The 15,352-nt window shown below is 37.0% G+C and overlaps 1 protein-coding gene across 1 annotated transcript in view; it reads left to right on the top strand.

Annotated features, from left to right (window-relative positions):
- The window catches only part of SLC1A2 (solute carrier family 1 member 2), a 33,032-nt gene extending 27,329 nt beyond the window's left edge, over positions 1-5,703 (top strand). Inside the window, exons 9-10 of the mRNA XM_080344642.1 lie at positions 1,594-1,825; positions 5,216-5,703. Coding sequence (XP_080200768.1) covers positions 1,594-1,825; positions 5,216-5,290 — 307 coding nt within the window. The 3' untranslated portion in view covers positions 5,291-5,703. The remainder of the gene's footprint in view (positions 1-1,593; positions 1,826-5,215) is intronic.
- The last annotated feature ends 9,649 nt before the right edge of the window (positions 5,704-15,352 follow it).

Here is a 15,352-nt window from a genome sequence, read left to right on the forward strand (position 1 = left end):
GGGTTTTTTCCTTGTAGGTATTCTTTTGATGACAAAAGACTGCTTCAACTAACACAGTATACCACAAGCTCTAAATAAGCCTGATTATGTAGGAAGGGAGAGGAGAAACTTGAAAGGGAATACAGTTCCACAGCTGGGAAAGGCAGATTTACAGATATTTATAGTAAAGATGTTCAAAGGGGCTCAAAAGTTTGTGTGGCCATGAACAGGCTCAAGTAGTGAACATCTGTCAGTTTGAGGTTTTTTTTCTCAGTGTTTGTCAGTTTTATCAGTTTAAGGATTTTTTTCCTCAGTGTTCTATGGGAAAAGGACATGTCACACAAACCTAGTACCAGACATACTAGAAACAGTGTTTTCAAATTAATCACTGGCATGGGAAATGGGGTCTTGCATGCTGGCTTTTCTGTCTCTCGGTAAATGTCCACACTGTTCAACCTGCCCATTTTGTGTAAGTTAGTCTTTGTGGATATACCTCTGAGAATTAATCATTTCTCTGACCTATTTGACAAAGCTAGACTCAGCTGCTGCAGTAGGTTTAAATTGTAAACATCGATCAGAAGATTTTTAGGAGCCTTAGCTTTAGTTCAGATATGAAGAGGCAAATCAGACTGTAAATGATTTCAACATGTGTAATGCAGCCTGCCTGCAGCAGGAAAGATAGCAGGAGCCCATAGTACTTCAGTGTTCTTTAAGACCATCTCACATTTTTGCAGAACTTTGGTCAAGTTTGGGCCAGAACTCTGAAAATCCACAACGAAGAGTTCACTTCTGACAGATAGAGCCACGCTCTAAAAACAAGACAGGAGAAATGTGGTGTGCCTGTCCAATGGCAGCTTGTCCAGGAAGTGCCAACAAGCACATTTATTTGTAATGAAGCATGTGAGCCTCTGTTGGCACCCTCCTACAATGAGGGGCACTTTTTACTGAAATACCATCACAGACTCATCGTTTTGTAGGCCATGACCTATATTTGTCTGGCTCATATGCCAAGCTCTGGCGTACAGTAGTCTGAGTTGGCATGCTGCCATGCTAGCAGATGACCACCTGTAAAGATGGTGCCAGGAGAGGAGCTTCAATGGCCTGAGCTTTATGGAGATATTGCAGGCTTCTTTTCTCCACAGTTTGCTCACTGAGAATAAAAGGGAGAGGCCATTTGTTAATCTGTCCCAGAAGTGAGAACACTTAATCAGATCCAAAATCCTTTTATCTGGCTCCATTAAGTGCTCTGATAAATTCACATTAAACAAAGGGAAATGATGTAAGCCTTTGGCACTGAAACTTCCAGCTCCAGAAGCAGGCACTGGGAAGATCTTAGTCAAGCACAGCTCTGCAGTTTGACTGTATCTCTAGTGCATGTTCTTTGCCAAAATCCATGAGTATGAGCAGCTAGAGTTTGCACATTCTCCCTGTCTGAACAAGTTCCTTGGGAAAGTAAGCTTTTTCAATTTCACTTGAAAGCTCCTATCTTTCTGTTCTAAAGATGCCTTAAATTTTTTGAAATAAATGCAGTAGCTGTAACATTAACAGGACTTCCATGCCCTAGTTTTTCTTCGTCTCATGTCATTCAACCTCTGTCTTTTGCTTCTTTTGTAGGGACCGGATGAGAACGTCAGTCAATGTAGTGGGGGATTCTTTTGGTGCTGGCATTGTCTACCACCTTTCCAAGGCAGAACTTGACACCATTGATTCCCATCATAAAGGGCATGAAGACATTGAAATGACCAAATCTCAGTCAATCTATGATGACATGAAGAATCATAGGGAAAACAACTCAAACCAATGTGTTTTTGCAGCTCACAACTCAGTCATAGTAGATGAGTGCAAGGTACCTTTCACATTTATGGATATCGAGACATGTATATAGCACTGCATGCTTTATTTTGTCTTATTTTTTAACCTGCATGTATTTTTCAAATCACTCTGCAAATAACAATGTGACAAGGTCCGTGAACCCCAGACATTTTGAATGAGTTTGAGCAGTTCAAAATATGTTTTTTTGCACTCTTCTTAAAAGTTGTAATTTGAGGGGAAAAAATCATGTATATTGTTTACATATCAAAAGGCAAGATGGCAGCATATTGTGGAATATGCCAAGACACAGAGAGTATGGCATCCCCTTCTATGGACATTTACTTAATTTCCTATGGCAACACAGAACTTAAATTCCCAACCCAAATGAAGGGTAGATGCAATTCAGATTCAGATGATGTCATTTGCTGACTGCCATCCATTATATGCTGCTTGGTGATGGACATGTTGAATGCACTTTAGCATCAGAATGCTCCTGCACTCATACAGCATGCTTATGCTTTGCTTCTGTCATTTTTCCTAAGTTATTAAGACACAAACATTGTATTGTTTCTCTAATCCTTGCTGTAACTAACATGGATTATTAATAGTAATAATGTCTTGATCAGAGCAAAGTGAGCTTGGGAAACCCCACCAGTTGAATGAGAAAACAGTTGGGGAGGTTAGTGGTTAAAAGTTTAGTAGGCACCTACCACTAGGATGGGGCAGTTAAAAATCAAGAGGGAGTTTTTGAAGAGGAGGAGAAAGAAAGTGAAACAAGCTGGAGCTTTTAATTTCATAGTCCTTTTTGTATTTATTAATACTCTGATGTGATCCTGTACACTGTCTTTGACACAGTGAATTTGCCAGTGAGCCTACCTTAGCCATTTATCCAAATAGATTCTAACTGTGAATTCCTACACTAAGTCCATTGTCAGATCACTGTATTGTAAGTCCTATTCCATCTTTTTCACCTATCTCCAGCCTGGCTGGAAATGTTCTTTAGAATATTTTTTTTTCTAATTCTTACTTCTAGGTAATGTCAGGCCAAAACTGAATTTCCAGGTAATTCAAAGTCATTTCAAGTAATACTGAGTTCAGGAAACAAAAACCTTTCATCTTATCCTCATTTTTTCCTTGAATCTTCCACATATTAAATAGCATTATTTTTAAAAATTAAAACAAACATTTTGTTCTCACATGGCTCTCCCCTTCCTCTTTTGACCCGCTCTTTTTCCATGAGAGAAATTAAAGAAAAATAATTTTGAAAAGGAAAAAGAATACATGCTTACACAAAATTAAAATTTGTCATTAAATTTCTATTTCTTAAAAAAAAAAAAAAAAGGAAAGGACACAGAAGAGATAAAAATTTGAAGGAAAAAGAAGCTTTCTGAAAAGAAAGATCTCACTTGATAGAATATTTTTTTTCATTAAAAATAGTCACGGGTGCACAAACACACTTTTTGGTTAACTCCTTTTAAAAATATTGCAAAACTGTTTTTCACTGAAATAGACTATGCTAATTTCAGTGGGTTTAAGACAAATTTAGCTACTATATATCGGTCTGAAATAGGTTCATGGAATTGAATACTGATAATTTTATCTCCTTCCAGTCTCTTAGATTTGCACAGAGATCCAAGTTAAGCTAGAAAGTATTAGCCCATTGATGCAACACTTGCTGCTCTTTCTTTTCTCCTTCAGTTTCTCATATCATTTCCTTCAGTTGAGGCATTAGCTTACCTCAAACACTTGAATTAATGGTGTGATATGTCATCCTAACCAGACCTTTTAATTAAAATATGGGACCAGTGATTTATGAGACAGAAGTGTTTGTCCATTTTCCTTGTTTTATGTGTGCTCTGCTTGCGATCTCATTTTGCACTTTTAAACTCATGAAAAGAACCAGGGTTTACTGGATTGAGCACAAGACTGAGTCTGAGCAGGTCCTTTGACTTGTCCATGTGCCTGTTGGCAAGCTGTCAAAAGGATGCGATGTTACGATCTTCTTTATAAGCTATGAATATATGCTGACATTTGCAAAGCATTTGGGTCATATGGAAGTCATCTACAGAGTATATGATTTGGGACTTCAAAACAGCCAGCTGTTAAATCTGAAGAGATAACTCTTCATCCAGCCAAATGCACTGTTGGGTTGAAAAGCTCACTGCAACTCTGGTCAGAATTTTGTAAAGCTAATCTACTAGCATGTCCTTTCTATTTACTTTTTGTAATATATTCTATGTATAATGCTAGTAGTTATAACTTTGCATGGTCAATGTATATTTTTAATAAGTAGTTTACCTTTATATGGGGGCAGAGTGGTTGTTAGTGCATGATATTTTTGTATTTTTTTACTATCATGTTTCACATGACTCTATATGATTTTCATTTCTGAATAAGTTGTTCATTCCTGTATTTGCATGTTTCCCCCTTTCACTTATCTAAGAAAAAGTCTGACTTTGTTTCAAAAATCAGTGCATTTTGTCACGTGTCCATGTCCCAATGCTTCCATACATCCAGTTTATCCAGCATGTGGAATTTCAGCTGTCTTTAAGTTTTCATTTGAAGCTGAGAATGTTAACTTACAAGGTAAGTTAGGCAAGAGTGAGCCATCCATTTATAGTTAAATGAAAGGTTCTCTCACAGTTATAAAGATCTAGATCACTTTTTAAAAATCAAATTGACATTTTACATTTTTTAAACTTTTTAAGTAATTTGTCTGGAACTATCTTTCTTGAAGCATGGATTTATTTATATTGATTCCTGGGATGTAATGTACTGGCTAGTATTTACTGTGAGATGGTAGATCACTATACGTCTTCTAACATCCTTAAAAGCTAAAACCTTTAGCACATAGTTTTACAGGCAAGAGTGATGTTTTTCTGTACTTTGTCTGAGACAAACATAGCATTACTTTAAATGTTTGTTCTGACTATAGCCAAAATCTTTCACATCATTAGAAATAGTGGTATGATCAACAATACATCCATAGCATATCTTCTCCTCCATTTGTTTAAATATGGTGTGATTGTAGTTTCTATAGATACACATCTATTTTTATTATGGCCTTGCATATGTTTCATGTCCTTGCATCACGTATTCTGCTTACTAAGGAATTTGACTGAAAAATTATTACTTTCTACATTAAAAAAAAAAAAAAGTAATTTTAAAAATAATTCAGAGAAATCCGTAAGAGATAGAAAGGAACTTTTTCCTACTGCAACTATTTTCTAGTCCATATAATAAATGAACAGGAGTCTCATTATTTGAGAGTGTTGTGAATTCTGAATAAATATGTTTTACATATGTAATAAGACATGGTGTATATAATTCCTGTAAATATCATGACCTTCCATATAAAACTTAGGACCTTTCTTGTCAAAGTGCCTCGACCTTTAAGTCAGTTGTTGATGATAATTACTTGCAGGTAACACTGGCAACCAATGGCAAATCTGCAGACTTCAGTGTTGTTGAAGAAGAGCCTTGGAAACATGAAAACTAAGGGAAGAGATTCCTAGCTCCACCTTTAATAAGCCCTGAAGCTATCTTCTGGCAAAAGATATCACAATTAAAGAAGATTTCTCTTTTCTTTTTTTTTTCTTTTTTTTCCTTTTTTTTTAACATGTACAGTTTCTGCTTACTTAATTTCTTAGCTGAAACTTAGGGAAGATATCATCAAGTCATAGTGTCTTTGCCAAGCAATGTTCCATAACCATCTGTCTCCCTTGTGTTACTGATGATGCAGCTGGAGAATACTCCATTCAGTGCAATGTGCTCTCACCCACCTCTCCTTTCATTCAAGACACAGAGAATGTAAATGCTGCAAAATGGGAAAATCTAAATGCCAGTATGATTCACTACAGGGACTCAGGGTCACAAATACAAGAGAAACATAGCACCACATAAATCTTCAGGTGTTTTGGTGATTTCTGTGGCATGCTTGATCTATTTAGCAGTGTATAGCTAAAAATATATATTTTGAAAATGTCCATAAAGATTTCTATTTGTTTTGATTATAACAAGCACTGTCTTTTTGTGCCTAGTTGTACTTTACACTGAACTTGGATCCAGGGGAAAGATTAATGTATAGAATTCAATAAGTTACACCAGGCATTTGGCTGAATCAGTACAACTAGTACTTAGCATCATGACAAGACTATAGATTTGTATGTGCATATGATGTATTTTTATCAGGTGTCCCAGGGCAGGTGCAGCCTTTATTTTATGATGAGGCTGTGCTGCTTTGTGAGCACAATGCATCATAAAAGTGGTATCATTGCAGGGGTGGTAGTTCCTTCACTAAATCCATGCCTCATGTACAAAATACAGAATACCATTGGCTCAGTTCTGCCATTCTTAATCAAAGCAGGCAGCACCTTACTATTCACCCTGCTCCACTGATGTCAGAGGGATCCCTCATGCAGATGTGACTATTAAAGTAAAGTACTACTAAGACTGATCATGGATGTCATGATTGGGTGCTTGATAGTGAGCTATAAACAAATTCTGAATCCATTGCTCTAAGAAACTGGGAGTTTCTGAATGTGATCATCAGTAGTATTTGGTATGAAGTGAAAGCCATCTTTCAAGTAGATGTCATATTTCAGAGAGTGGCTAAATCCTGAATTCATTGCTAAGCCAAATTCCATATAAGGTTAATAAAATTTTCCAGCGTTACGACTGAATGAAGAATAAACCAGAATTTCAGGATTTAGACCAGTATATTGATTATACATCTCTCTCTCTTTTGCAGAGTAACAATTAATATAACTCTCTAATGTCAGAGAATTGTTTCTTAGAGCACATGGCATTTGAATTAACGAGATGGTGTTTTGTCAACATAGTATAGCAGACTCATCCTGTCAGAAGAAATTACAGTCACAATAATCACCCTGTGAAGTGTTTTTAAAGGTGCTTCTTAATACTCAGCAATTATAAGACACTGGTGAATGACATTATACTATAATATTAGCAATGTTCTATAGTGAAGGTAAACCATGTGGCCTTGGGAGGCTCTACCCACAGAACAAGATTTGTGCAATTTTGGGGTAGCTCTCAGTTCTCAGAATTAATCAGAATATGAGCATGTGGCAAATGTAACAATGGTAGAAAACAGGGCTGAAACATTTATGGAAGTAGGCCATTTAGTGTCTGTGGTCAGACCTGTCATGCCTTTAAACAGGAATAATGTATTTAATGTAGAGTGTTACTTGGCCCTGTAGAAGCTATTAAAATATAAATATAATCTGCTTTTGCTCATCTGCATTCATATAAATATCTCTGAAAATGCACACAGACCTGAGCCAGCCAAGGCTACTTGCATGATTAATGGTTTGCAAGATCAAATCCATTGTCAGAGTAGTCCCCATTTAAACATTTGTTGTCATGCAATATTTTTCTTGCCACTGCATTTTTGTCCTCACTTGCATACCATGGCTACAATCCTAAGCAAAATGGCCTGTATAATTTAACAAATATTGAACCACTGTGAATTCTGTAGGTCTCTAACAAGTATTAGAGGTGGAGACCTTTTTCAGAGGCCCCCTACAGCATCTTAAGGATTTTTGTGTGCGTGTGTGAGGGATAGAATTGCAGGATATTCAGAGAAGAGTTTGGCAGGTGGTCTTCTCTTTTCTTCAGTCATAGGTATTAGCATATCCAGAGTTAACCTATAGATAGCTGCTGTTTCTCTCAGTTTGCATTTGAAGACATTTTTATGACTGGATTACATGCCAGAAATGTGCCTGGGACAGTGTGTAGGTATGCTAAAAAGCCCGCTCCAAGGTTACTGGCTCACATCAAGTGAAATTTGCTGTGACTTGGGTGGTAGTTATATCCAAGAATAACAGACAAGTGTTTATCCATCATTCTTGAGCTGTTTTATGGCACGGCTCACCCATTAATAGGCGACTTTCCATCCTCTGTGGCACTTTCTTAGGAGCAGCCGCACAGATTGCTTGCCTTGAAAGCAGCTTTAGAAAACTGGTCCATACACTTTTCATTGTCATTTGAAACTGCATAGCAACTGGAAACAAATAAGAATGCCAGCAACATGTGACTAGGCAGCTCTACAAAATTAAATATTGAGAAACACTTAGAAAATGCTTACACTTATCCACTTGGGATGTATTGTCCTTTGAAGAGTGCTTCTTTGCATGAAGACTAGCAGAGGAAAGAATGAGATGCTAGAGAAACCTCACCCACATAAGGGGAATAAATTTGGGTCTTCTGATAGGACTAGAATAGCAGACTGTGATTTTGAAGTAATAATTCTGTAGATATAGTTACTCAGGGATGTTTCAAAAGATAATTACAATGGTGTTTCTCTACTTAAATGTGGATGTGAGAGAAGTAAATATATTTGGTTTGGTATACTCCTCTACTTTTAGACTGACTGAATATTTAATATAGTGTTAATCCAGCGCAGCACTGTATTTAACCATCAAAAAGCTTTCAATTTCTCTGGGAAAATGTAACTCGCTCTTGGCTTGCATTTCTTGATTTGGTCATTCCACATGAGGTTGGGTTGCTACTCAACTAAATAAATAGAAAATAAACCAGGAGCTGGCCACATTTCAGCAGGGAGGGCTGGTACTGGCCAGTCTCTTTTTAGTTTCACTAGGAGTGTTGATGCATTAATTCACATCTGGCAAACCTTTTGTGTTTGTAGTGCTGGGGTAGCAACGTTGAAGCACAGTGGAGAGTGATTTATTTTCCGTGTAGTTACTAAACAAATTAACATTTCTTTATACATTCATCTTGTTTGCTGCTCTGTCAGTCCCCCCCTGCCCTTGTCTGTGCAACTGTGATATTCTTTGTCCTTTGAATCACTGACAGCACACTGGCACATGGAAAAGTCTAGACTAGGCAAAGACTCAGTTAATTGCATGCTTAATTATGTGCTTATGCATTTGCTTTATGCATTTACTGCTCAAGCTAGGTCGACATTCTCTTAATATCTGTTCATTGAAACTAAAGCACACATACATTAAAACTACAGAAGACGTGGAGCACTTTGCTACTGAATTTGTTTTTTCATTGCTTCCCTTTGAAGACAAAAAGCAGTATTGTAGGAAACACATGAAGTTTCTTCAAAGAGAATAAGCCATTTGAACCATTTAATGGTATGTGTTCCTTCCATTTGAATCAGTGAGAAGCTCTGTCTGTCTTTGAAAATCTGTGTTTGCTGTAGTAAAACCTGTGCCTGCAGTTCTTTGACTACATGAAAGCCCCACTGAAATCTATGGGAGTCACAAGCTTCCAGGAAAGATCAAGTCCCTTCCTGTCTCTATTAAGTTATATGTCATTTCATAAACCCATCCTAGGGAATAGTCTTTGTCTGCTACTTATGATTACATTGATTCTTATATCTAAAAGATTTCTGCCAAGATACTTCTTTTTTGCCTTATTGTTTCTATGCTACAAGTCCATCAATGAATTTAAAACAGCACAAAAATAAGGATCACTATCATTATGGGTTTTTTTTCCCATTTCTTTCTTGAGAAACAGCTGATCTCCATTTCTTTCTCAAAGCACATGGAATTCCAAACTTTGTGTCATTTTAAAACGTATGACTAATACAGATTTCTGATTTGCCTTCCATCATGCCAGGATCATTAGTTTTCTGGCACTAGATATTCAGAAGAGCAGACTGTTCATCTGAGAAGCTGCAGCAACAGTGTTTGAACAAATTTATTTTGGCAACTGTGTGGCTTTTCTTTGCTTCCTCGCCTTCACTATGTTGTTGCAGCCTTGTTGTAGCAACACAGCAGCAGTTGCACAACCCCCCAAAACCACAGGCAGTATTAAACCTCACCTCTGACTTTCACTTCTGTAATGATCATTAAAAGGGCTTTGAGCTTTAGTACTTGGCTCAGAAGGATCATTTTGTGAAGATACAAAGGTATAACTGTTTCTCATGTCATTAAGTTGCATCTATTTTTATTGCTGCATTTAAATTAATTTACATAAGGATAAATAAGGGCATTTTATAAAAAATGTACTGTAATATTATTCTGTACTATCCTTGATTTTATTACTGTGACTTCTAAGGCCACGATTAAGATATTTTTCACATTTGTGATTGTGATAGGTGTATAGTCCATTGTGACAATTCACCTCAGCTATTGTTCACCATATAAGACTATGTAGAAACTCCTGTTCCCAGCAGAAAAACTCTCAGGAATATGATTTATTTTCTTCTCCCCTGACATATTGATGACTTTGAAGGAAAAATATTTACGCAATTTCCTTTGTCTGAATAATGATATGTAGAGTGTATCTTCAAGTACTGGAAACAAAAAAACAAAAATGGCAAAATGGAATTGCAATGGTGAAGTCTCAAAGGCAGTTCAACTATAAACAAATTGTTCATCTTTGCCATGTTATTTTTGAAAGTGTTATGTTCTTGCTCACAATTTAACCAAAACAATGTGTTTAGTGCATATTCCTTCATTGATCTTTCTTCCTATATACACATTGAGGCTGTCTCTCTTTATGGTCCCCAGACAAAGCACAAACTCTGCAGTTCTGCAATCTGCAGTTCCAAGGCAAGCCTCCTAGTGAAGTCCTCAGCAACAGTGCCTGAGTACAGACAGTACAATGGTTCCCTGCCTCATTTTTTCTTCCTGATCATGTTTGATGTTAAATTGAAATTTGCTGCTATGAATGAGTCAAACTGCTGCTGATGCCCAGGTGCTGTTAATTTCTTTACTTCTTGTATAAGTGGGCTTCCTAGCACAAGGCTCTAAGGAACCTTGCATGTGCCCACCATCCCAGAGACATCTTCCCCTGCTTGAGGGAATCCTAGTGACTTCCCACTACCAGGTTGATACAAGTCCTAATATATCTATTAGGTAGTTGTGCAGTTGCAACTATCAGTCTTGTGGAAAATCCAGTCTCCGAACATTGAAAAAGCCTAAAGCATATGACTGAGCCACTGAGTAGGTCTCCACTACTCCAGGATGGAAATAACCAACAAGCTAATGCAGGATTTGGAGAGGCAATAACATTTGTGAGATTTCTCACTTCACCCAACCTTTGATCACCTTTAACTTCTAACTACATTCTGCTGCAGAGCCAATGCTGTTTGATGCCAGAGTGTCCAATACTTCTAGTCTGATTTTTCAAAATTCAGGAGTCTTGCAATTGTTTTTAATGATGCTCTGTGGTGCACATTATTACGTGAAGGGAAACTCTCATAACAGCATCACAACCTGGATTGTATGGTAGCTGTATACTGCTTTGTACAAAAACAGTGTAGTTTGCAGGGATTTTTGTATAATTTTTTCTGTTGTTGTTGTTTTCTACAGTTTTTCAAAAACTGTATTCAAACTGTGTTTACAAATTGATTTTGTAGTCAGTGTTGTAGATTATAACATTTCTGTTTTGGTGTTTTGTATGGGCTTGTGAGTTCTTATGTACTACAGGTTGTCCTTCCTTCTTTAAGACAATTGCATACACTTCCATCCAACATGTCCTGCCCCTTTCTTATATGCGTCCAATTTCCTATGACTGGATATGAACTCTAGCTTGTAGAATGGATGAAAAAAAGCTGCATAGGTATTTATATTGTTAAATATTATATGCTTAATAACGATTTAGTTATTAATACAGGTTTTAAGGGGTTGTACTTGTTCTCTGGAAACTACAGTATAGACTGAACTAAATTACAGACACTACAGAACTAATTTACAGACACACTAACATTTTCTTATAATGTTTCCTATATGGCTGTATGAGGTAGGGGGGTAATCCTTTAAAGGTGATTTGTACCTTAGAACAAAACCAGTTTTCCTACAACATTTAGGATCAATTAAATATTTTTGTGTTATGTTTAGGAATGAATTATAAATAAAGCACAAAATGCAAGAAGCAAATAGGAATTTCAATATGTCCTTAAATGCTGCAGTTCATTATGGAACAATCTTCTAATGGTCTGAACAATCTTCTAGATTGACTGTCTTTGGCAATTGTCCCTCATTTTTGTAATTTTTTTTCCAGGTGTTACCTTTGCCAGATCTTACAGTTCTTTCTTAGGATCTGATCCTGTATATTGCCTGACTCAGAATACAGTTTATAGAAAACTGGAGATTTGGGTAGGCAAAAAATTATGTTACCGGGTTCCCAGTCCATCTTGCTACAATACAGTGTATTTGAGTCAGCCTGTGAAAAGAGTTCATGATTTGGCCACCTACCTTTGCCTTTTTGAAAAGGGACCAAGAGAACAACCATAGGACCAATGTAATTGGGTAGCATCTGTACAAATACCTCCTGCTTTCTTATGTATTTTAAAGACAACAACCACTATATTTTTTGACCAGGAGAAGTGAGAGTTGCTTCTCTATTATGGTAATCTGTTCCCGTTAGGCAAATGCCTCTTGGCTTTAAGGCTGTGACTAAAATGATTTATTTTAATTAACAAGGAACTGTTTTTAGAGGAATAAAAAATATTTAATATAAATATTCATAACAATTATATTAGGAAAAAATCTTTTATGGTCTACTAGCTTTTTGACTGTGATTCAAAACAAAAACATTGAATAGCAAGTACTGCTGTCCCAGTGTGACTGATTCTGGGTATCTCTTCAACTATTAAGAAATCTATGGAGCCATGTTATTCTGCTGAGGTTTTGTAGACTAAATTTCTAGTAGATATACATGTAGAAAGGGTGTTGATATAGCCTTGTATTTTAGTCTCTTTCTTGTATTTTAAATCAAATGTACCAGGTGTTATGTCAATAGGAAACACAGGTAGAATAGTGCTGAAATACTAATAGCTGTAAAACCTTATTGATACCAGTTTCAACATTTTGTTAAAGCATGATGTCCGGTGCCTCTCTGCACTTAGTGTAGATAATAAACATGTAATTTCAGCATGTAATTTCAGTGAAATTGTGTATACAGTATGTGTAGCAGTGCTTTAATTTAATTGGTATCTGTGTATTGAGACATAGTAGAAAATAAGACTTTTAAAAGTTTTGTTCTGGCTTCTGTTTTCCATTTGTATCTGGGTTTGTTTCCTTTTGGCTGTTCAGCTGATTAGGTTTCACTGCTTAGTGACTGCTTTATCTGTCTATTATGGAGTATCCTGTTATGATAACTTTCAGAAACATGTATGCAAACAGCTTATTGTAAATATGCTATTTTTAGTTTTCAGCTCTCTTAACCACTCTGGTATGTCTTAGTACCTTCATGTGTGTAGTTCCCTGGCAGTGAGTGAAAATGATCCCAGCACAGATTTGCTGCATTGTGAATGCATTTATTATGACATTAAGAATTAATTATTACTTTATTGACAATTATTACTTTCTGTTTTGTTTTCTTCTTGTTTGCTTGAAATGTTGGTGCTCTTTATTCACCAGACGTTCAATAAGTCACTGTTTGAGCTGACACAATGAATAAGGGAAAATCCATCTAATGGCATTCCCACTGGATGCTCCAGCTGCTTGCGACTCCTTCTGCACTGTGCATCATTCAGCCCTTAGTCAGTCACAGCACCACAGGATCCCTCTAAGTCACTTCCAGTTCCTCCTTGACCACAGACACCAGCAAAGCTAGTGCAGCCACATGGCTGTGTCTGGGCAAGGCTGCAGGCAGGAGGTGGCTGGCAGTTCTTTCCAGAGTACCCGAGAAGTTGAAGTAGGAATCCCTGCTTCATCTATTTGTCAGGAATAGTCTCTGAGAAAGACCAATACACTAATGGGTAAAGGTGCACTCTTTCTTTCATTGCTAAAAAAAGATATTAATAGTTATTGGAAATTAAATGCAAAGCTAAATGCTTCTTGAGCTACTGTGGTTGTTGTAGAGGCCTGTTATTTACAAAAAGTATGTCTGATAATAAAACAAACATATGAACTATATACTTGGTGGCAAAAATCCTCTGAAATCAGGGCTACAGTTCAGATCTGTGAGACTTAACACCTTTCTGGGGCAAAAAACTCCCCTTTCTGGGGCTGAAGATGGTTCTGAAAGAGCCTGGGACAGCAAGAAGATCTGGTTCTTTTCTAGATACCCTGGGCATGGATCTCATAAATATAATCATCCACTGTAAGTGGAAAGAGATTAAAATCAGTCCCCTAAGCACAGGAATTATCCTGTTTGGTGAGTCCCATTACGGTGCTTCAGTATGAATTGCACATTACAGTGCTGTACACTGCCTGTTCATCATCTTGTGGCCTCTCTTAAAAGTGACCAGGTATGAGCTGGAAAGTTTTAAGATGTTTCACATAAAAAGGATAGAAAGGAAAAAGGACAAGGTTGGTCTTTTTCTTACACTCAAAAAGTTCCCCAGATTTTGAAATGACATACTGTACAGTAACTATAGCACAGTTTGATTAAAAACTAATGAATGCAGATGATATAATTTCTCCCAACTCTGGGCTCTGTTCTTGTATATTGTAGTTGGAATGCCTCATAGATTGAGTCTATTTTTGTAGTTCAGATCCTTTCCTCCTTAAAATGATTGGTAGTCATTTGCTTTTAGTGCTTTCTTTTGTTGTGAACTGATTTCTGTAACTTTCTTGTATAAAACAAGTTAGACATTCTTTCTATACTGGAAATAGTCGTGAATATAGTATTTCACTAAGTGTTGTATCTCTTATGTACATATCATCAATAAACGTTGATTCATAATTTTCATGGTTTATATCTGTGAGCTTAGTGTCAGCCTGAGCTCAATATGACAATGCTTTGGGTAGGAGTTTAAATAAAGCAGTCTGATGTGAGAGACTGCCACTTCTGAAAACTGGAGGCATGGTAGAAGATGGGCCTCACTTTTCCAAAGTGTTAGAAATCTCACCCTTCACTGTATCCTCCAAATATTTCAGGGTACCAGCTGCAATTGAGGTAATTTGCCATAAAGGACAGGATGTACTAACTACAGCTCTTGGCAATGAAGTCTAGCAAAGTGGGAAGAGATGTTAGAAGAGTAGGAGGATGCAGTACAATGGTTGAAGTTGGTTTAGAAACCTACTTCCCTCCCCCAGCAGCTAAAAAATAAATCGCTTACTCATAGCCTTTCCAAAAAAAAAAAAAAAAAGAAAGAAAGAAAGTCTGTAGCTGAACCTCTGGAGCACTTTGTAAAGAAATCAACTCTATTTAATACATGAATTAAGACATGCTTATGGAATGAACCATGGCAGTTTCTCAGTATGAAGAGAAAGCTCCGACATTTAAGCTCAGAGTAGCACACATTGCGGAAATAGTGTAACTGACATTGTGTGATTAAGACAAACAACTGAAACCCATGTTGTGAGGTTTAACAGTCTGCACAGTCCTGGGCTTACTTCTTCCTAATCTAACCAAGGCCAGCATCAACTTGAGAAGTTTCCAAAGAAAATCCAGGCATGGCAGGAAGTGGCTTTGGCAGTGCTTCAGCTGGCATTCTGCCTTCTGAGTCAGAATGAAACAAGTCCTAATGTGATGCTAGGAAGATCTTTCTGCAAAAGATAAATCTGAGGCCCCTGCTATCTGCTGCCATTTCTGAAACATGTTGCATCTTTCTGCCAGAGGAAGAAACGTGCTGATCCAACTTCATCAACAGATGTTGTTAATAAATGCACGC

The sequence above is a fragment of the Nesoenas mayeri genome (genome assembly GCF_963082525.1).
Source record: "Nesoenas mayeri genome assembly, chromosome: 5".
In the NCBI taxonomy this organism is placed as follows: domain Eukaryota; kingdom Metazoa; phylum Chordata; class Aves; order Columbiformes; family Columbidae; genus Nesoenas; species Nesoenas mayeri.